The sequence below is a fragment of the Parus major genome, chromosome 2 (assembly GCF_001522545.3).
Source record: "Parus major isolate Abel chromosome 2, Parus_major1.1, whole genome shotgun sequence".
NCBI classification, from domain to species: Eukaryota; Metazoa; Chordata; class Aves; order Passeriformes; family Paridae; genus Parus; species Parus major.
Window position 1 is genome coordinate 54,351,303 of NC_031769.1, and position 23,465 is coordinate 54,374,767.

The 23,465-nt window shown below is 39.4% G+C and overlaps 1 protein-coding gene across 2 annotated transcripts in view; it reads right to left on the reverse strand.

Moving 5' to 3' along the window:
- Positions 1–23,465, reverse strand: part of ITGA9 (integrin subunit alpha 9) — a 213,139-nt gene that overhangs the window by 97,387 nt on the left and 92,287 nt on the right. For both annotated transcript variants that reach the window (XM_015619749.3, XM_015619751.3), the window contains exon 16: positions 5,052–5,207. In XM_015619749.3, the coding sequence (XP_015475235.1) occupies positions 5,052–5,207 (156 nt within the window). The remainder of the gene's footprint in view (positions 1–5,051; positions 5,208–23,465) is intronic.

Sequence of the window (23,465 nt, forward strand, 5' to 3'; positions counted from 1 at the left end):
GAAAACATGTCATTTTATGGACTGGATAAGAGAACAGTGATTCACTCTAGATCAGACTTTTAACAACTTCCTCACACTTCAGTCTATAAAAGGTTCAGATAGCATCCCTTAAAAAGTGGCAGAGCTGGCCTCTGTTATCTGAGGATCTATTAATTTAACTTCATAAACTGTGCTATGGACTTCTTGCAGACTCGGGTTATGCAAAATTATTTGGGTTAAGAATATACTGCTTCAATCTCTACACTGATTTCCAGTAAATTGTCACCAATCCTATGGTATGCGCAGAGATGACTTTAGCAATTAGATCATGCTAGTAGCACAAAAACAATTCAGTGAGGGGGCTTGTCATTCTAATAAATCTTTAGTTATTAGGTACTGATACTATCTGATTATAAACATGTTATCTGGTCAAGCTGAGTTCCTGCCTCTTATGTAGAAACCAGGATATATGATCCAATTTTCAAATGCTGAGCTGTAAGCAACTCTCAGTAACTTTTTTAAGAAGTGTTTTCTGTTTATAACTTTACCAATTACATCAGTGTGCCTAAATATAGATACAGGAGCTTGATTTTAGACCTGAATTTATTTTGATTTTAAGCCTTCAAGTTGTCTGAAAAATCAAGCTATTACCTACATGTCTACTGACCACAGGAAAAAAAAATAAATATATATAGACTGATTCCCTAGAGGCATCCCATGCTTTACTATACTACCTATGGACACAGTCCAATTATATATGCTGCTGAGCCAAACACAAAATAGCTGATTTAAGTATCAGAAGAACAATTATTACCATGAAAAACATTCCAGGCTTTCATCAGATGTGCTGGCTAAAATGAGAATACCTGTTTTCCACAATACCCCTAACTGAGTGGCGGAGTGAACATATGACAAAGGCATCAATACTAGGGGAGTGAAACCAGTGTTTCTGGTTCACTGCATGGTGCAGGGGATGAAGGTTAGCTATCAAGCTCCCTCAGCTCCACACAGACTTCATCAGAGCACTAAGTTTGAAGACAGAAGGTAATAAGATCAGGCTCATTAGAGATGAGCATACCACTGTTGGGGGTGAAATCGATAGCCCAGCTGAAGTGCACCTCCACCAGCACACACAGTATGTGGAACAAACAAGAGAAGCTGGAAGCCACTGTGAAGCAGGAAAGCTGTGATGTAGTTGCCATCACGGAAAATAAGTGGAATGACTCACAAGACTGGAGACATGCAATTCATGGCTACAAGTACTTCAGAAGGTGAAATCTTTGGTAGGTAAAAAACTGTCTGTATAGCTGGACCCAGAGGCTAAATCTGTTGCAATCCAGTTGGCAGCCAGTTGCTCATGGTGTTCCCTGGGTTTAGGGCTCCTCAGTTTTAGGACTGGTCCTTTTGATGATCTGTATGAGGGCATAGAGTGAATTTCTTCAGTGAATTTGCAGGAAACTTCAAATTGGGTGGAAGTGTTGATCTGCTCTCTACAGATAGACAGGGACAGAGTCAATCAATGGACTGACAAAAACAGCATGAGGTTCAATAAGGGGAAGTGCTGGGTCCTGCATTTGTGTCCCAGCAAGCCCATGCAGCACTATAAGCTTGGGGAGGGGTGGCTCAAGAGCTGTTCAGCAAAAGGGACCAGGAGATGCTCAGTATGAGCCAGCAGTGTGCCCAGGTGGCCAAGAAGATCAGTGGCACCCTGGCCTGTATGCAGAACAGCGTGGCCAGCAGGACCAGAGCTGCGTCTCCTGCTCTTGGCACTGGTGAGGCCACACCTTGAGTACTGTGTTCAGTTCTGGGCCTCTCACTTTAGAAAGGACATTGAGGTGCTCCAGACCATCTCAAAGGAAGGTCAACAAAGCTTGTGAAAATGTGTCTTATGAGGAATGACTGAGGGGCTGTGTTTGTTGAGAAGAGCGCCTCAGGAGGGACCTCATTGCTCTCTACAGCTACCTGAAAGGAGGTTGTAGTGAGGGGGGGGCAGTCTCTTCTATTGTGCCTGCAGTGGAAATGCCCTTAAGCTGAGACAGATGACTTTCAGATTAGATATTAGAAAAAGGGTGGTCAGGCACTGGAAAAGATTGCCCAGGGCTGTAGTGGAGTCACCATCCCTGCAGGTCTTTAAGAATTACCTGGATCTGGCACTGGTGTCATTTAGTAAGCTGATGCTTTTTAGTGGTTGAGGGGTTACAGTGGTAATCCTGGGTTGATAGCTGGAACTGGTGATCGTAAAGGTCTTCCAGCCCTGGTGATTGTATGATTCCTGGCAGGCAGGGAAAAAGAGGTGATGGTGTTGGTCTGAATATTAAGGAATCTTTCAACTGTCTATCAAGGATAATGATGACAAAGTTGAGTATCTGTGGGTAAGAATCAGGGGGAAGGCCAACAAGGCAGACATCCTGATGGAAGTCTGTTATAGACAACCCAACCAGGATGAAGAATGAACTATGCTGTAAGCATCTGGCTGATGTTTCACAATTGCTAGCCCTTGTTCTTGTGGGAGACTCACTTGTGGGGTGTCTGCTGGAAACTCAACACAGTGGACAGAAGGAAGTATAGGAGGTTTCTCGAGTGTGTGGAAGACATCTTCCTGACATAACTGGTAAGGGAGATGCCCTGCTAGACCTGCTTTTTACAAACAGAGAAGGGCTGGTGGGAAATGTGGTGGTCAGATGACATCTTTGGCACAGTGATCATGATATAATAGAGTATTCAATTCTTGGTGAAGTAAAGAAGGGGTCAGCAAAACCTCTGCCTTGGACTTCAGGAGGGTAGACTTTAGTCTGTCCAGGATGGTAGTTCAGAGAGCCTCCTAGGAAACAATCCTTAATAAGAAGGGGGTCCAGGAAAGCTGGACATACTTTAAGAAGGAAGTCTTAAAGATTTAGGAAAACACCACCCTTCCTATGTGCCCAAAGATGAACTGGGGAAGAAGACAAGCCTGGCTGAACAGGGAGATTTCATTAGAACTTGGATTTACGACCTTTGAAAGAAGTGGCAATTAACTCAGGAATGGTATATGAATGTCATTATGCCATGTAGAAAGAAAATTAGAAAGGTGAAAGGTCAGCTAGAACTTAATCTGGCCACTGCTGTAAAAGATAATAGAAATGTAACTTAATCTGGCCACTGCTGTAAAAGATAATAGAAATGTTTTTTATAAATAAATAAATGAACAACAAAAGGAGGGTCAATGAAAATCACCAATGGATGCAAGGGGATCATAATCACCAAGGATGAGGAAAAGGCTGAGGTACCTAAAGCCTTCTTTGCATCATTCTTTAACAGTAAGACCAGTTATCCTCATGGCAACCAGCTCCCTAAGGTGATAGACAGAGACAGAAAGCAGAATTGACCCCCTGTAATCCAAGAGGAAGAGTCAGGGACCTGCTGAGCCACTTTGATACACACAAGTCTATGGGACCAGCTATATTTAAGGACATTAGTACTAACATAAACAGTAATTTTGTCTACCTGACCTCACCATATCTTCTGAAAACAGAAAACATTGGAGTCTTGAACTGGACTTCCAAAAATGTAAGGTTCCTCCATAATCATTAGATTATCTGAAAAAGTAAATCCTTTATTAAATTAATTTTGGTTCCTACTGTCCCTTTTGGCCTTTCAAAACTATATTTACTTACAAGATAACAAGACTTCTGAAAGAGAATGCTACATTCCAGTTTTCCAATGAACTTAGTCTTTGAGGACCCCAGCACCATGCCTCCAGGCTACTTCATCAGAGCTTTGTCACCATGACTGCCACACTAATTCTGAAGCTCTTGTCATGTTCTTAGCTGAAAGCATATTTGCCAGCACACCCAGTGTCAAAATACTTTTCTTACTAATCGAAGGGAACAACATCTGGAAAACTAATGAAAAGGGATTGTTAAACTGGTTCCCTCCCATCTAAATTGCAAAAGAAAACAAGTCAGAGAAATTCCCAACATATTTTTGTCCCTGCTCTATAACCTCAGCATTTAGGTATTTTAGCATTGATCCGAGACTCGCCTGCAGGGCGAGATGTGACCTTTTGAATTTAAGTCCATTAGTAAAAAAAGCAAGAAGCTTTGTTCATGTAACACTCAGGTTTACAGCAGTGTTAAAGTTCCAAGCTCTCCACAAATTCCCATCATATTGTTGATGGGAATACAAATTTCATATACATACAAAATTCATATACAAACAGCCCCACAATCCCTCCTCATAAATATAAGTAATTTTTGAATGCATCTTTCATTCATAAATCTATAAAAATAAAGCATACTTGAATAAAAATGCATGTGTCGAAACTACAAGAAATAACCAAATACAGTTCAAACCACCTGGCTACATACTGAAGCAAATAAAACACGTTAGTTACTATTTTTTTTTAATAGTATTCAGGGACCTTATGAGCAGAATCAGAAAGTAATGCTACAGATGATCATGCTATTGTGTCAATAGAGAATGAATTTCTTAAGGTTAAAAACCTTAAGGTTAAAAACCATTTACTCCAGACAGACTTTTCACAGCTAAAAAAATGGCAAGGAGGGGAAGAGAATAAAACCATCCTATTTCAGCATGGCATGTCTACAATAACAGCAAGAGTGGGTTTCCCTTGCCACAACTGGATGTGTGAAGTCCTAAGGAAAAGAGGACAGTTGAGTCAGGCAAATTTTTTGTTCTTCTGCCCACTGTTCTCCCCTCAGCTGCCATGGACAGTTGCCATGTCCCCTTCTGCACTAGCAAAGGCTTAACCTGGAAAAAAGTCCAGGACCAAGCCTTTCACAAGAACCTCCTACATTAAGGGAAGAACCAGAAGGCATAGGACCATTCTCATCTTTCCCTTCCCAGCACAAACACCCTGAAACAAGAAAGTGACCTCACTTTGTGTTGTCTAGCCTTGGAGGCACAAGCCTTTACTACGTCACAGAGCAGCACTGAAGTTAGCAACAGCAGAGATTGCACAAAAAGGCTACTGTGTGCAAATGACCCAGAGCTTGGCAATCCACTTTTAGAGCTACCTCTGCTGTAAGTTCAGCCACAGGCCTTCTTGGGAAATAATGTAGTTTAAATCTGACCTGATTCCTTTGTGCTATCTTTTGTCCTTTCTTCCAGCGAAGAATGGGCTTCAGAGCAGTTAGTTCCTTGTCGTCTTTTCCTCCTTCTATCACATGTTCTCCAAGGCTGTACGAAGCTTCAAATACAATTGGAGAGATGACGTCCTTGACTCTTTTCTGTACAAGAAGACAAACAGATATTTCACCTATGCATATAGCCAAGCAAGTTTCTATCTACAACAATTATACATTCAATCAAACTAGATCATTTAATTAAATATGCAATTAAACCGGATTCAACACTGCAGACCAGTTTCTCTACTTCCTTTATCCTTCTCCAGATCAAGCAGGAATAAGCATATTACAATGAAAAAGTCAGAAGTTTTAAAAAAAAGTTTAAAGTTATTCTTTTGGGACCTATTCTTCAATGCACAGAAGCAGTGGAATATTTTTCCCACCTATAAATCAAGTGGTTTTCAATAAAAATATTCTTTTAAAGAAAAAAAAATAGAAAGCAATTAAATTATTCCTGCAGAAGCAAAGAGCAAATAATCTGAATCTCTGGGGTTTCAAAATCCTAGACTTTGACTGAGATCACCTCTAATGAGCTCCACTCATTAAAAGAACAGAAAATTCCATCTTCCCTTGTTGTTTTGCAATATCAGTGAAATGAATGGATGAGCAAAGTTACTAATGTGGCTATAAAATAGGATTACAGATATGAACAGGCAAGAAAATCCATCTTCCAGTTTGTTTCTCAAAGCAAAATTTACAGTTTCCTCCATCCTCAGCACAGCAACACTTTCAGTTTGTAAAAGAAGAAAGTTTTTCAGTTTATTTGCTTATTGTAGGCTTCATACCAGATGTATAGAATGGTGCCATATTATTTGGCTGATGGGACAAAAGGATTGGCTTCTCTGGTTGCTGGAGCCCAAGCCACAAAATTCATACCGTTTGTTACAACATGCAGTGTCTAAATCCAGATTATGGTGCCAGGACAAAGTGCTCATTGTGCTCTGTTCAGTTCTGACTTCCAAAATCCAATTTACCAGAAAACCTAAGAGCAAATACTCTACCTTTTCATAGGCAAACATTCCTCTTAAATTTTAGTTACTTAAAAACATAGCATTAATTCAGCGCAGATGAAACTGAGGCAATAAATAAATCCCATAAGTAAGCACATCAAACCTTCAAATGGGCCAACTCTCAATTTTGCCTTGCACTGGTTAGTGGGTTTCTCTGAACACAGCTCACCAACCACAAGAAGCAATTGAGATGCAATGCCACTAAAATTACATCTTCCAGATGTGGGAAACCTGGGCACTAACTGGCTTTCAGACCACCCTGTTTGATCTGCTTCAAGACAACCATACCTCTCCAATATGTTGACTGTCCACAGATCTCTGAAGTCAAAGATTAGTGGCTAACCAAACTCCCGAATCATGGGTTAGTTGGATGAATAATAGCAAATATCAGACTGGATGACATTTGCTCTCCTGCACCTTCAGCCAGCCCTTAAATTCCCTACCCTAATATGAATATCTGCCAGTACTCTGAAGTTTAGACTGTATATTGCTTAGAGCGATTTGTGCTTTCTTGGTAAAGAACACTGATCAACAACAGACATAGCAGTGGTGGTAGCTTGATGTCTTCACCATCCTATAAAAAGGACTATGGATGATCTGCAGCACTTCTAATCCTCTCAGCAGAAGAGACACTCGTGCCTGCAGCCTTTTCCTCCGTCCTATCCCCAGGATTGGAACTGTACCATACTGAGACTACTAAATAACAACACTACAACTCACAAAGATAGCTTTGCTCTCAGAGAAAATCAAATGTATTAACTTAAGTGAGGATTGTTATCAGCCTATGTGAAGACTTTGTATCCAAGAAGAAACAAGACCATAAAAGAGCATGCCATACAGCAACAGTCAAACACAAAGCAGCAGGCAAATTGCCACCTAATCCAACTGTATGCAACCAACTATATAAACACAGAACAATAAAAATGTACACTGTGGGTTAAATTAAAACCCACCTACCATTTTTGTAATTTTACTACTGCAGTATGTTAAGAATAAGTACTTAATCACTTCTATGCATCTTAATATGGTGTTGCAGGGTTCAGACCAGTGCTCTTTAAAGTCAAAAGGTAAGTTTCCTATTGAGTTTGACGAATATTGGCGTGAACCTTTATTGTTTGCTGGCGTTCTGCTTGATTTTAATGGTGAAATTCTGATTTCTCCATCACCACAGCCCTGGGAAATACATTTCACATACACATTTATCTTTAAGTAAGGATAAAATTATGAATGCTGCCCAGTTATTAATTTTTCTACATGTTCAGTCCCTTCTGCTCACAATCCCTCAAAAACGAAGGCAACAGTCTGTGGCATTTGTCTTCAGTAAGACAGAGACAAGACAGTTCTGTCTCACAGGTGCACCACAGACTGTCTGGGATGTGAACACATAAAATGAATAATTAATACTTGGCCAAGGACAATCTGGAAAAGTATTATTTTGGGCTATTAATATGATCAATTTCTTTCTCTTTCAGTCTACCCAAATGTGTTGCTTCCTGTGTTGAATCATATATTGATGACACAGCCTGCAGATTGCTTTTAAGTATTCCTGATTTCTAAGAGGAAGCCAAAAGATTCAATGAGAATAAGGTTTGAGACAGACTGAAAAATCCTTCAAGTCAAGGAAACTGTACATTTTTTATATAAGTTGCATGATCCTAATGAACTGGATTTGTCAAGTGATATGATTTCCATGAGCAGCTTTTACATGTAATTGCCATTTGACACCACAAGGCTGCTATGCTATGGAAGTGGTGTAGTCTAAAGACATTTCTGAGTCCTGAAAAAAATAAACTGGAAAATCATAGCATATGAACAGCACAGTTTGAGTAATTGAAAAAAGAAAGCTTGGAGGGTACTACAATGAGTGTAATAGACAAGGAGTTCAAATTATGAACAGAAACAACTATGTAATTAGGATTCAATGAGTAACAGTCAGTTAATTTAAGTAATAAATACTTAATCTGTACAGACTGGAGTCACTGAATTGGTGCAAGTTTTCACTGAACTGGAAAGCTTACCCTAGCCAACATGATAACAAATGCTTGCTATCTCCTCTCACAGAACAATCATCTCAAAGAAATTTTTGAATGTTGTGGCAGCAGCTGTACATGGCCACATATTCCTCCCTTCTTTTTTTTTTCTGGCTTAGCAGAAGAGAAAAAAGCAAGAAAGCAAAGTCTCTGCCAGATTTATGACTGTATTTCTGTTTGACTTCAGTATCAAAAAGTCCTAAAAAATCTGAAAAGTAACCAAAGAGCAATGATCAAATGTCACGTCTGTGATTCTGAATATAATTTGCAGTTTAAGATGGAGTGTGATAATTCTAAGAAATAATTTTTGTCACTTTTCATAGGCATGGCCTAAGGCACATCATGACAACACACAAATACAGAGTCCAACATCCTAAAGGCACACTCCCTTGGCAGGCAGCCACTGCCTTCTACAACCTTAACTTTAGGCTACCAAGAGCCCACACACATCAGGAATTCAAGTAAATTTGGCTGGAACAAGACAGAGTTTTAGTCAAGGGATAAGATTTATTCTTCTCATGATGCAAAGCGGTTGCCAGACTGGATATCATTTCAGCTTTCTTTTGGCTCAGTGCCACAGTACACTCAGGGGACTGTACACAAGCTCTATAAATCATCACATTTAATCCCCTTTCTTCAACAAGGTGAAAGTCTCCAGCAAGGACTCTAGAGAGTCCCAAATTCCATTTTTAATTATGGCCAAAGGGCTGAGAAATAAATTGAGATGTAAATAATGTCCACAATCTACAGCAGGAATAAAGGATGAAACATGGCCCTTTAAAGGAATGAATATGAACAAATTTTCAGCAGTATCATCTGACGAAATACACATAATCATCAAGATGACCTCAACAGTTGCTTGATGCCATGTCTTTCTGGAGTTTCTCTTTTCCTTCTCTGTGGGAAAGTTCTCTGATCTGTCGGGCCTTTTTTCTACTCCCTCTGACTTGATCCTCAGGATTTTAACCCATGCATGAGTTCCAGAGCTTTTACTGAATTCAGCACAGCTTTTCAGTACTTCAGGGAATTAAGTTCTGTTTAGTAAAATGACAGAGAATGAATTCCAGAACCTGTTTTTTAAAACACTCAGCTTGAAACTTATAGTCTAAATGTATTTATTTCAGGTGTTAAATAATAAGCTCTAATAACAGACTAGGAATTTTTATAGGCTTAAATATACAGAACAAATTTGACAATCCAAATTTAACAGACAACATATTAATGCTGCAAAATGTATGAAAGACACTGTGCTAATGCTAATCCAGCATACAACTTTAGTCAGATCACAGGTCACTACCACATAAATCCTCAACTCAATGTCAAGAAATAAATAGTTCCCTGATCAGAGATTTCAAATATTACTCAAATGTCCACCAGCCTTCAGAAACAGGACACTACTGCCACAATCTATGAAACAAAATCACTGCTGTAGGTCTTAATAAACATACATTATAGCTTATGAATCAATAAGATAACAGTGCTTGACTTTAAAATGAACTATCTTCTCCTGTTATCTCAGTCTCCCTCTCTAAACTGTGAGTCATCCAGGATGGAAAGTTTAAAAGCCATGGAATTCAATAAGAGTACTAATTAGATAAATTGGCTTTTAACTTGAAGACAGATTTTCATTCATTTCAAATGAATGAATGTGTACATGTCATTCTAGTATCTGAAAATTAATAAGGAACAACTTACGTTCCTTGCCCTGTTCCTTGCAACACTTGGAACTCCAAGTTTAGATACCTTGGTGTTAAGTCCCAGTGCAAGCTAATACTTTCAGCCACCTACTATGCCAAAGAATAACAACCTTTGTCCTCACAAGAGCTTTCCTCTGTCCTCTGCTTACTTTGATAAAGATATTCTAGGACTCGTAAAAAGTTATTTTGAACTGGCATAAATTTAGAGTTTATGTGTCCCCACTGCATAGTCATGACAAAATCAGATAGAAAAGATCTCATTTCCATTACACACAAGTTGGGGATTATTTTAATACATTTTTTTTAAGGTTTTAAGATATTACTGTAGTTAATAGGGGAAAAAAAAACAGCTGCAAACTCTTTCCAGGAAAAGAGACACAACTAGAAGTTTATTTGGTTGGTAAAAGCTCATTTACAAAGTTTCGAGTGAATTTTTTGTCAAATTAATAGTATATGAAGGCAATCAGGGCCTGATGTTTCAATCATATGTGCTACTGTTTTAAGGTCTTGTGACAGCCACAGTTCAAAAAGTAGTTGAATAGCCTTTGTTGCTAAACTTCAACTATTACTTAGACTTACTAAGACTTCTGAAAAATCTCAAAGTTTATAACAGGGAAAAAAAAAAAAAAAGCAAAGTATTTATTTGCAGGGTGTCACATGCCCTAATGTTATTTAGGGTTAGTGTTTGAAAGTATGGGAGTACTTTCTTTATCCTCTTCCTAAATGCTTTACTCCAGGACACAACTGTTTCCATTAGGTCAGCAACTCCTCTTGGCACACACACTGAAAAGTGAAAAGATGTCTTGGGAAAGAAAAAAGCTAATCTTAAATCTAGTTAAATAAACACCAGGCGCCTGGGAGCCTGTATGCATTGAGAGAACACCCTGAGACACTGGGTGTCAAAACCCAAGCTGAGAACAGTCTCACTCTGAATCACAGTGCTCACTGCTCTCGTGCATCTGGATTCCCACAATCAGCTGGCAAGTGATAAAGGTGTTACTGATGTAGGCATGGGAGAAATTGCAATCAATAGTGCAAATATTCCATGTCAAAGGTTACAAAGGCTTAGCAATCATATACCATGGATAATTCTCCCAAGGTAATCAGTAAGTAAAGCTACTGCCTGCCATCCAAATTCAATATTATGCATTAGTGATCTCAGGTCTTGATTTTCCAGCTCTGGACTAAAATGCATTATGGCAGTACAGTTTCATGTTCTTTTTACATATTTGAATGTCAGCTTTCTTACTAGACCTACTGTTTTCACTTATGTTTTTATTACCCACTCCCTTTCTCTCTTTTATAGCTCACTTTCAGTCTTTCATTGGGGTCTTTTAGATGAAAACTACAGAAAATTCTTTGACTATTTAAAATCATGTTACTCCCCTTTGAAGAAAACAGACAAAATGGGTTAAAATACCCAGCTTTTTCCTTGTACCAGGCAAAGCAAACTGATCTGCAATACATGACAAGACACCTGCAATACTGATAAAACAAAAATACAAATCCTTAGAAAGCCCAGGAGCTGATGGGTATTTATGAAATGAAGATGTGAACTTAATTGAGCAAAGAGAACCCAAGAAGGAGGAATAGGGGTAATAGGGTTTTATTTATTTTGTTCTCTTTCTGAAAATATAAACTACTTCAGCAGGGAATAGTATACAGAATAGAGACAATAATTAAATCCAGAATCTTCCTTTATGTATGTAACTTATCATATGGGGTTTTTTTTTCATTGGAGTTTCCACATTTCATATTCTGCTGATAGAATGTTTTATCAAAACAAAGCTTTAAAGAGATTTCCTTTAAAAGTGTCTTAAACTGCACTGAGTGCATAAGAAGAGATAGTTCAGCTACCTGTTTCCTTTTATCCCTCCAACCCTGATTGAGAAGTCGAACACGGGTGCTGTGTATGAAGCTGTTAGAGAAGGAGCTTAAGATCCTTGGCCCCTGAGTCATATTATATGGTAACAGGTCTGCTAAAAGACCAACACATGAATGGACCTAGAAAAGTGTTGTTAACTTTATGGTTAATTTCAGCATTCATATACTGTATTTTCTTGTTCACTGTCTTGCTTTCTTCCTATATACACCTGGATAAAGCCAGCTGTGTGTATGTTTCATCCAACAAACTTCCAGTGCAAAATCTCCCACACAAGCCAAGGACTGGGGTGATGACTGACTCTCCCAGTCCCCTCCTGAGGCCATAACCCACAGGGATGGTCAGGAACCTTCCTTGATGGTCATATGCCCCTTTTGCTGTGTGTGGTATTTCAGATTGAAGGTATAACGCAGCTTAGCAGCTGATGACTGCTGTTTGACACTGAACGGCAATGTGGACCCCAGTCTTTGCCTGAGTTCTATCTGATTCTTCACAGCCATGAGTAAACCCCTCACCTACTCTGTAAGAGAAAGCAGACATCCTTCCTTCATTCCCTTCTTCTCATGATGGTTTTTCTTCTTTCTCTTGAAAAAAGTATGGCAGAAGCACCTGGGCACATTTCAAGAGCCAACAGCAAAGTAATCAATAGGCTTCCCCCAGAATCTCTGTACCGGACACAAGAGAAGGACGTGCTTTTTTCCTCAGTGTTTCCCACTGATCATTCCACAAAGTACCTGACTAAATGTCTGCTCCCTTTTGAAGGTGCCTGTCACTTTTCAGAGAAAATAACCATCTAAGACAGGTTTATGAATTGAGACAGGATTCCCCTTCATGCATATGAGTCTCTGGTGGTTTAAGAACAGTATTCCCACTGAATTTAGTGTTCCCACTGAATCACTCCATTGTGATGTGGCCACACCATGCACTGCTTGCTTACTCCCCTTTTTCTCTCCTCCCTCCTGCAGTGGGCTGGAGAGGTGAACCAGATGCCCAAAAGGGCTGAGATAAGAACAATTTACTGGAAACAGCTACGAAATAAGACAATGAACAGCAGCGGCAACAATACAAGTATGTACAAGATAGAGGTGAATGATTCACATGTTCACCATGAGGGAGACCCCCAACAGTACCCAACCACTCCCTCTGCCATGTTATGTGAGCCAGAAAAGGGACCTCTTCCCCATCACTGGAAAATTACATGAGCTGGTCTAGAATAACCTCCAAGTTCCAGCCATGCCCCTTGTGGGACTGCCAAAATTAACACTCTTGGCTGGTACCAGGATAGGGTCCTGGGACACATTTTCTCTCACACTGTCTTAAAGCATACCTGTGTCACATCCAGCAGGTCACCTTACTATCAGTAGGTCAAACATCTATGGATGAGATTATCCTGCTATATTCCCTAGAACTGCAATGGATTTGTTTGAAAAAAGCACCAGTCTGTAACAACTGACAGATGCCCAGATGCCATTTTAGTTTGAACTTGGTATCTCAAAAAGTCCAGGTGCCTGAAAATCTGCTAGAAGAGTCAAGTGGCAGTGGACAGAAAGGCTGGATGGCTCTGAAACATCACAGTAGCAGTGGAAAATATATTTTGATAGATACTTTATTTTAACCATTTTTTCCCTGAATTGAAGGCCTGACTATATGCTGACTCTTTCAATACTGTTGTTACAAAAAGCATTTAATCAATACAGCTTTATAAGAAACACATGTGTGAAACAAGGAAAAATTCTAGACCATTATTCATTAAGTCCAGTTTCCTTTAAAAATGTACAGGAAAAAATAGTAGCATTGTGTCAGGATTCAAAGTAAGCAGAATCATCCTGAGTAGAAGAGGATAGCTAGACATGAAAAAAGGTTAACATCAATGTTTTTACTGACAGTTAATTCAGTAAAGTAGAAGTGCTAGAAATGGCCCTTGGAACTCTTCCAAAGAAAACAACATACTATCCAGCATGCCTTCCTGTCTGCATGCATCTGAGAGAGGCGAAGTACATGAGAAGAATGATGTTCCTATAGTTTCATTTACAAACTATTGAGATGAGAACAGACTACTTATGAAATCTAGAGATATTTACACACAAAAATATAAATCCTTCTCTGGCTAACAGAAGAATAGATAGAACACAATGGGAATCTGGGAGGAATGTTGTTATAGTGGTTTGACTGGGCAGGACGCCAGGTTCCCACTAAAGCCACTCTATCACTTCCCTCCTCAGCAGGACAGGGGAGTGGTATGATAAAAGGTTCATAAGCTGAGATAAGGGCAAGGACATCAAATTATATCCAAGGATAAGGAGTCATCAATTGCCATCATGGGCAAAACAGACTGGACTTGAGGAAATGAACTGAATTTCCAACCAAAATCAGAGCAGGATAATGAGAAATATAACAAATCTTAAAAACACATTTTCCCCATCCCTCCCTCCTTCCCAAGCTCCACCAGAGTGACACAGGGTGATGGGGGATGGGGGTTATGGTCAGTTCATTACAGGTTGTTTCCACTGCTGCTCAGGGAGAGAAGTCCTTCCCTTGCTCCAGCATGGGGTCCCTCCCATAGGAGAGAACTCTCCATGAACTACTGCAGCATGAGTCCTTCCCACAGACTAGTTCTCCTCAAACTGCTCCAGGATGGGCTCCTTCCATGGGGTGCAGTCCTGCAAGAACAGGCTGCACCAGCATGGGTAGTCCATGGAGTCACAAGTCATGCCAAGAAATGTGCTTTTCTCTGTATGATCTGTAGGCCCCTGCCACAAGCCTGCTGTACTACAGGCTTCCCACAGCACCAACAACCTTCTTTTGGGCATCTCCTGCTTCAGAACAGGTCTACTCCATGGGCTGCATGGGGGTCTCTGCATCCATGTGGTCCTTCATGGGCTGCAGCTGCACAGGTGCTTCACCATGATCTTCATCAGGGGCTGCAAGGGAATCTCAGCTCCTAAAGCACCTCTTACCCCTCCTTCTCCACTGAACTCGGTGTCTGCATAGGTGCTGCTCTCTCACAGTCTCACTCCTCTCCTCTCTGAGCACAATTACATCTGCTCAGTAACATTTTTTTTCTTCTTAAATATGTTATCACAGAGGTGTTACCATCATCTCTGATTGGCTTGGCCTTGGCTTGCAGCTGGTCTTTGAACCAGTTAGCTCTGTTGGACATGGGGGAAGCTTCCAGTAGTTCCTCACAGAAGAATGCCTGTAGCCCCTGCGTGATCAAAACCTGGTCATGCAAACTCAATAGAGTTGTAATAACGTGACTCAAGTCTATTCTTGCACTATTACACCGATGAGGTAGTATTTATTAGTCTCATCTTCCTCAAAACAATTTAAAATCAATCCAATTAAAAGGAAAGAGTGTTATAATTGCCTGCTTTGTCACGTGAATTTAAAAATGTGAAGAGAGCTCATCTGTGATATCAGCTTTTATGTTTAATATCAATTCATGTTTCATATCCTAGGTCTCTACTAGAAGCCTTATGAAATCAGGACCCAAAGGTTGAGCTCTTTACTACCCTATGCCATGGCTTCTGTACAGATATGAGCTGTGATATCTGAAGAGGGTGAGGGAACCATATTATTCTGGAAGCAATATTTGTCTCTAAGGATGACAAATACCCATTCACTATTTTGTAACACTCCAACTAATAGGAATTAATATTATTGACCAAGAAATATTGAGAAGAAGAATTAAAGGAAACTTATCCATTGCATAGCACATGCATTATGCATGGTGCCAGGGGCATTTTTCTAGCCTCTAGTTCTCCTGTTCTGCACATACCTACATACCAGTATGCTAACAATCACCTCAGTAACACCCTGTCTCCATGTTGTCTTCCCATCACTTTTCTCCTCTTCTTCCATTCTCCTCTGATCATCCAGACACCATTTTGCTAACACTCTCCCGTCTTCAGACTCTGAGCCTCTGCTCATGACTTACACAAAACCAAAAGCAAAACCAGGAAAGAATCTGAAGTATATCATTACTTCATAAACCTTATGTTCATTTTAGTCCATTTACAGCTGAAATCACAAATAGAAAACTTGCCATTTCTTTCGACAATGATAAAGCTTTTCAGATGGCTGGGCTTGAGGATATTATACAGGGACAAAGGGAGACTGTTTATCCCCATGGATGAGAGCAGAATGAACAAGTGTTTCTCAGGGGAACCAAGGAAAACCAAAACTTTCCCTTAAGTTCAGTGGGCTTTAAAAACAAACAAGGCAAATATTTCCACAAATAAGTGGAAACCAGTTCCTCAGATCAAAGTTGAGAGCTCTACTCTGAGGTTGGAGATGCATTCACAGGAAATAGAAAAAATGACATTTTACAACAGCAATATTGCATGAACTGCAATAAGGTTTTAACCTAATATGATTAGGTGCAGGTATTACCACTTTACACATCTCCTTTGATTATATGCTCTCCTTTGAGTACTTCTGATTATTTCACGCATTATCCAATGGGTCAAGTGTGTTTATTCTAACAGCAGTACTTTCTCAAATCCCCATCTCTCTGTTCCACAACATGTAAAATTTTGGTAACAACACAAACTTGTGGCCTGCATGGAAGACTTCGCTAGATGGTACTCAGTGATTCTAAATGGATAAACAGAATATGCTGTGATTTGGGACAAGAGAAGAAATTTCAGCAAAGCTGGGAAAGGGCAAAATTAGCTTCTTCGCAACCACAGGCCCTGACAGCTAAATACACACAAATCCTTGGGGAAAGGTCTGAAAGAGTTTCTAACCAGTGGGAGTCATAACGAGAAGGTATCAGAAGAAGGGAGGGGTGGGGGAATGATGGGGGCAGGGGGCATTGAGGATTGATTTATTGTTTTATAATTCAGTTTTCAGGAAGATATAACAAAAAGTCATTAAAATACATGTTTATCTGCACTAGATATTCTCTTGCATTGTAGAGGTGTAAAATAATCTTGATCTGTCCAGACTGCTCTCCTTGGGCCTTTGGGTGTTTCAGAAATAATCATTTCTTTTCTCCTGATTATCATCATTTGCATGGTACCCTGAGCACAATATAGACATTTTGTGAAGGGCTGTGATTCAAAATGACCTCCTCTGTATACAGCAACCCATTAAAAACCAAGAGACAATCACGTGGAAAAAGGCACCTTCTCAGGTCTAAGGCATAGTATGACTGGAACCAGTTGCATCATGCTAAAAACATAAGACCGTGGCAGACCCAGCTCCAAAGGGAAAAGGACCCTTTGCTACCCTCCAGTTTGAGTGTATGTAATGTAGCAACACTGCCCTTGGATAACTAGGTTTTCAAAGGCTGAGGGCTCAGCAGCACTAGGACTGGAAGCAATTTTGGTAACAGCATCAACCACAATAACTATGCTCACCCTAGCTATCAAACTAGGTCAAAACTGATGTTATTTCATTTTCAGGAGTGAAGTCTTTCCTTAATTTTCCTACTGAATGAACTTTGGAACATATTTTTCCAGAGTCTGTTCATTTCCAAAATGGCTGGAATGCAGTGCTGAAGAGCAGATCAGAAAACAGTTAAGTGTATGGGAGGAAAAGTATCAGACAGTGCAAGGAGCAACTGCAGAGAGCTGCAAGTGCATCAGAAGCATGGTACTCAGAACCTGGGAAAGACAAAGTGAAGGGGAGATGGAGGAGAGAAGGATATCAAGGCTACAGGCCAGGATGATGGAGTTTTGTCCCTACACGCAGCACATACCAAATCCTGAAAATGACCACCAGCAACCTCTAAATGCTTTGTCATACTTAAGAAAAATAGCTGCGTAGGGAGCTTCTGTAGTAGACAGTTGGTCTTTCATAAAAGAATCACAGATCAGAAGTGTGTATTAGACAGATTCCCTGCACAGCCTACTCAAGCATCAACTGAGCTCTGCTGAAGCTTGAACACATAACACCAGGAGTGTGTTTTATTCACCAAACTGTGCTGTGAGGGTAATGAATACAAACTGATGCTAACAAGTTGCAATATTTTGAACTTTATCTCAATTCCTGTATTATTTGTTCAAAAATTGTATCTTCACTCCCAGACACAAACGAAAATCTGCCATTTTTATCCCACTGTCTGTGGGATTTTATCATATCTCTTTGCTTTGGTACTGTTTCAAAACTCATGTTCAGAGGAACTGATATTGCTTTCCTATAATTTGTCTCTATTTTATCAACAGAAAACTCTTAGAAACAGACATTGTGGTACTAATGATACTTTAAATTCTCTCCTCTTAAAAATAAATTATCCTAAGAGGCAGTAATGGACTGTATCATTAAGTCTACCTTCTTGTATGTCCCAGACATTACAATTAATTTGTTAATCCTCCACCACATGAAATAATTTGTTAATCTTCCACCACATGAAATAATTTGTTTAGCTACAGTTTATTTTCCAGGAACACATGTAGCTAGGTCCTACAATAATCCCTCTTGAATTTAAAAGGCCCTGGGTCTGGCTTCTTTAAATGTATATGACATCATATTTCAGTCACAGGTTTCTGTCACACCTTTCTCTGCTGGATTACAAATAGCTACTTAGGTGCCCCTTGGCCTTCATTAAAATAAAAACGCTGTGATTAGTTCAGATTTCTAAGTGAGGCCTTCCCTTGAACACATGAAAAGGTTTTATACTTTTTTACAACATCATCTAAACAGGAAGCATCTCATCAGTGAACACACAATTCTACACCCAGACAAAGCAAAAACCTATGCAGAAGAAGACACACTCCAAGGCACATTCTCTCTGTATGTGTACCCAAAAACTCATTGCTCTTTTGCCAACCACCATGCTGAGAGGTCATGCTCAATTATTGGTCTGCTATGATCCTGAAATCTTTCACAAGGTCCATGCTTTGCAGAGGATAAGCCTGTCTTAGGGTGATTCATCATGATATTGTATCCCATAATCATCTGTGCCCAAAAATTGTTACTGTATCCTTAAGACCCTGCATCCATGGACCTTGTACCTGTGTGTGTGGAGGCTGCTTGTGCACAGGTGTTTGTGTGGTATTTATGACAGCAACTACTTAATCTTTGCTTAGGCAAAGGCTTCTCTTTCTTTTTAGATTTGTTTTTCCTTGGCTCAGAGAAGCTGCAGTAGCAATCTTTGTGCTTCGTTGAGGATGAATTCCACAGCTGCCTATCTGAACAAAAAATGGGGCATTGTGCTGGCAGAAGTGGAGCAGGGCGGCCCCTCTCCGACTCAAGCTGTTAAACCGAGTAGCTCCAGCCCAGCTGCTTCACCTGCCACACCCCTGTGTTGTGCCTCGCAGTGGGGAGAAGGTCAATGCTGGACAAACCCTCAGGGCTTCATCGGCTGCTGGAACTGCTTCGTGAAGCTCCTGTCTTCCCAAGACAAGGCTGGTGCAATCTTGTATCCCATATTGGCAATCCCATTTCTCTTTGTTCCAATGGGTTGGTGAGGTCTTAACAGTTTGATATCTAGCAGTTATTTACTATTTTTTCCCCTCCCTGTTGGCATTTTGTTTGTTAATAAACCACAGGTTTTTTCCACTTTCATCAATTAGTATTAATTTCTTATTGGTGGAATGGGATTGTAGGAATCTTAAGGAGACAGCTCATTCCAGAGTGTTTTCCTTTAAGCTGTCTCAAACCAAGACAAAGGCCCTTCTCCCCCTTTGTAGGCAGGATGCAGAGTCTTTGCTCCTGGATGAGTGATCTCACACTTAAATGGATTAAAATAAACTTTACTTAAGTGGCTCAGCATAGTAGATGATCCAAAGCACTTTAAAAAAAGTCCCTATCCTCCCCTATTAACCAAGTATTTTTGTGTTATCTGCAAAATGTGGAAATAATTTTGTATTTATTTTCAGATCTTTAATTATTAATGTTAAGCTTCCTACTGATCTCTGAAGAATACAATTAGAAATAACCCACTTAATAACCTTACACTGACATCTCCTTTCTACATCAGTCTACTAAGTATTAACTTTTGTATGTACAAATTTTGTGCAATCTTTTTTTAATTTTTTTTTTTTTTTTTAAATCATAGTGCCTAAAATGTTAAGTGAAATTGTAAGCCCCTAAAATTCTATCACAATCTTCATAGCTACCTTCACTGATCAAACTCATTTATTCATTACTCAGGGTTTGTTGTTTTGGTTTTTTTTTCTTTTTTAAATCAAGCTGGTTTTGTTCCTTTAAATGACCATGACATAATTGCATTTCCATTATATTGTTTATACAATGATGTCAATCTACAGCCCTTTAGATCAGCTTTCCTACCCTTTTTTGGTATATTGACACTTTAAAGCTCTCCATGCTTCCCGAAATTTCCCCTGCATTGCAAGCTTTAGAAAAAGTTTACAATGCTGAGCCAGAGAGCTGTTCAGCAAGTTTTTGGGACTCTTAAGTTTCCAGACTATTTTAGTCTGTTTATTTCTGGTAAACGGTATTTGACATTGTCCATATTTACAAATGCATTAAAAGCACAGCATAAACTTCATGAAATATGAATACATTCTTGTCCTCCTTAACAAAATGTAAGTATTTAATGAAGCACTTTTGATTCCATGTACAAATGATTTTATTACCATAATGGGCCATATTATTGCTAGGATTTATTTCATTAATGCGTCACAACTTTATTCTGAAGAGGCTAGAATCAAAAAGGAAAGACCCTCACACACATTCTGAGGGGACAAAGTACAGCTGCTGTACCACAAGTATTAATGGCCTTGTTACAGCAATCATGGAATAGCTAGGCAATAGGTCAGTAATGTTTTATCAACTTAGAGAACATAGGGAAGGATGTGACTTGAGAAAGCTTTCTAAAAAGGCACTGCACTTCTTTCTTTCCTCTCCCAAGAAAAATGCATGACAATTACTCTTAGCTTCCTCACCATCCAGACTGATTTCAAGCATGACAGCTTCATTCTTCATAACCTGAAATCATGCAAACAGCTAGAAACGAGAGCCTGAAGGCAAATTTATATGCTAGACTTACTGGTACAGTATGTGTCAATAGACACAGAGCATTTTACTAAAAACGGAAAAATGTCCTGTAAAAAGCTCCATACAGCACAGTAGATGTTTAAATCTAGATGGCAGAAATTATTTGCTTCTGCCCACAGGTAATCTGATTCTTTTAAAAAATACCCCAGTCAGGTGAGGAAGAATAAAATGAGTCATCACGAGCGACAGGATGAAAAGACTTACTTAGCTCAGTTTTGTTAAAAATATGGAAGGATTTTTAGGTTTTCTTTTTATTTAAAGAGGTTGGAATTCTCTTTCCACAGAAACCTGTTTTTAGCACTACTCATCTGTAAAGAAGAGACTTCTCTCAGCATATGACATTTAAAAAGGAAACAAAAAGGAAAAAAATACAGCTCATGTTACAGCTGTCAACATTCACCTCTGGCAAGTTTTTCCACGGCCTCTGAGAGGAAAACCCTTTTCATTATGTAGAAATAGCCTCAGTTGACTTTTCCACTCCTCTAAATGGCAGTTTTCAACACATGTCATCTCAAAGGTCTACCTTCACAACTACCTTTTACCAATTGACTACATCTTTTCCTTGGAAAGGGCATTAAAAAAGAAAATTTAAAACCCTAAACAACCAAAACAACATAAAAATATATTACAAATCATCCAGAGGAACCTAAATTAACAATTGTTCACTGCTAGCAAGTCCCAGCTTGTGGTAGATGAATGAAATATTTTCCAAAAATTTCAAATCCTTGGGTAAGACTGTTACATTTAGTGTTGTTTAACCTTAATGCTTTAGGAGATAGTAACTGAGATATTTGTGGTATTCTATGTACACTACCTATAACACAATGTTTAACATAAGCAATGTTACCTGCTTTGCAAAGACTATATTATGTAAAGGCTGAAGGTTTGCCTGTTTACTTTGTTGTCTAGTGTAAATGGAATACAAAATGAAAATTGGCTACCCAGAAAAAGCCAGGACTACCGTAAGCATCAGAATAACATTCACGAAGGTTTGTTAATCTCCTTCTCTGGAAACCCAATGAGAGGAAAATTGTCGCATTTTCAAACAAAATCAGGATTACTCAAGAAGTCCAGAAGTCATTCGTCCTGAAACAAAGTAAAATCTTTCTTTGAAAGAAAGGAAAAGCAGCACACCCAATTGATAAAACCATTGCCTCGGAGGTGAAGCACAGGTGATCACTGCAGCCATGAAGCCCTGAAAAACATTTGTGACATTACACAACCAAAAAGGTTACACTTTTTGAAAGTTGTACTTTACACATCCTTCACTTCCTTTCACATTTAATATTTGTTTTTAAAGCACCTGGTCAAAGAAAACATTTTTGTAACTCTCCAACTTGATGTAGAAGTTTATAGAATTTTTCAAATAATGACTCCTGCCGTCATGAGTTCACACATTGGTATCTCAGATAACAACCTTCAACCACAATACTGTCAAATCCAAACAGTGAGCTAAACAACTAGTTAAAACCGATTTTCTCTGAAAATCCCTGCCTAAATAGCATCTGCCCATTTCCATTCTCTGTGTACCTGAATGTACATCTTTGACATGCATATCAAATGACTGCCCTTCCAAGTGACCCTGGATATAGCTATCAAAGTCTACAACTTCCTCATGAGGGGAAGAGAAGGAGCAGATACTGGTGTCTTCTCTGTGGTGCCAGTGACAGGACCCAAGAGAATGGCCTGAAGTTTTGCCAGGGGGGGTTTGGGTTGGATATTAGAGAAAGGTTCTTACCCCAGATGGTGGTGGTTGGGCACTGGAACAGGCTCCCCAAGGAAGTGGTCACAGCACCAAGCCTGACAGAATTCAAGAAGTGTTTAGACAACACTCTTGGGCACATGGTGTTACTCTTGGGGATAGTCCTGTGCAAGGCCAGGAGTTGGACTCAATGATCCTTATGGGTCCCTTCCAGCTCAGCATATTCTGTGTTTCTGGTTTTTTATTTCTGTTATTTTGTTTTTACATGAATGCAGATGCAGTTTGCATGCATAGTTTTCAAAAATCTGCCCTTGGTCTGATCATTTCTACACACTGAAAAATCCTGTGCTGTGTCCTGATCTCCACTCCAGACTTGAGGGACCAGAAAAACCTATAAAAAGTACAAGACTTTAAAAAAGGGCCATTTTTCTTTCAATTTACTAGAACTGCAACATATTCTGCTTCTCTTCTGTGTTTTACACCATACTGAAATACACTAATCCTTTATTATAGAAACATGAGGCCTGAATGTTTCTGAAAGACCTCTACTCAATTAGTAATAATTTTCAAACTTCAAGCTTAGACTCATTAGGCTTGCTTTAAAACTGTTTCTTAAACATACACATAAAAATCCCACATACAGTTAAAATTATGTTTGTCTTTCTAGACAAACATAACACATGGTCTGAATGTAAGGTATTACTTAGGAGCTGATTTGGTCAATTCCCACAGAGATTAAGTGGTACATGAACAAACAGACCCCCAAATGCATGACAACATAAGGGACCATTTGAAAAGAATGACATGGGAAGGGAGAATATCTTAGTCAATGAAAATGAAGGCTGGACATCTTTCTAACTAATAGTCCTAAAACCAAAATATGTTTACATCTGCTATAAGGCAGGACTGGAATTGCAATCAGGAGCACCTGCTGTCCCACGAAGAGTACATGCAAAGTCCCAGTTCTCTGAATATGGCAGTAACAAAAATCAAGAAACTATTTTCAAGGTCCTCTGTACAGCACTGTTTGAGTCCAAGCTCCTTTAGCCTATTCTTAAAGTGAACTTCTGTC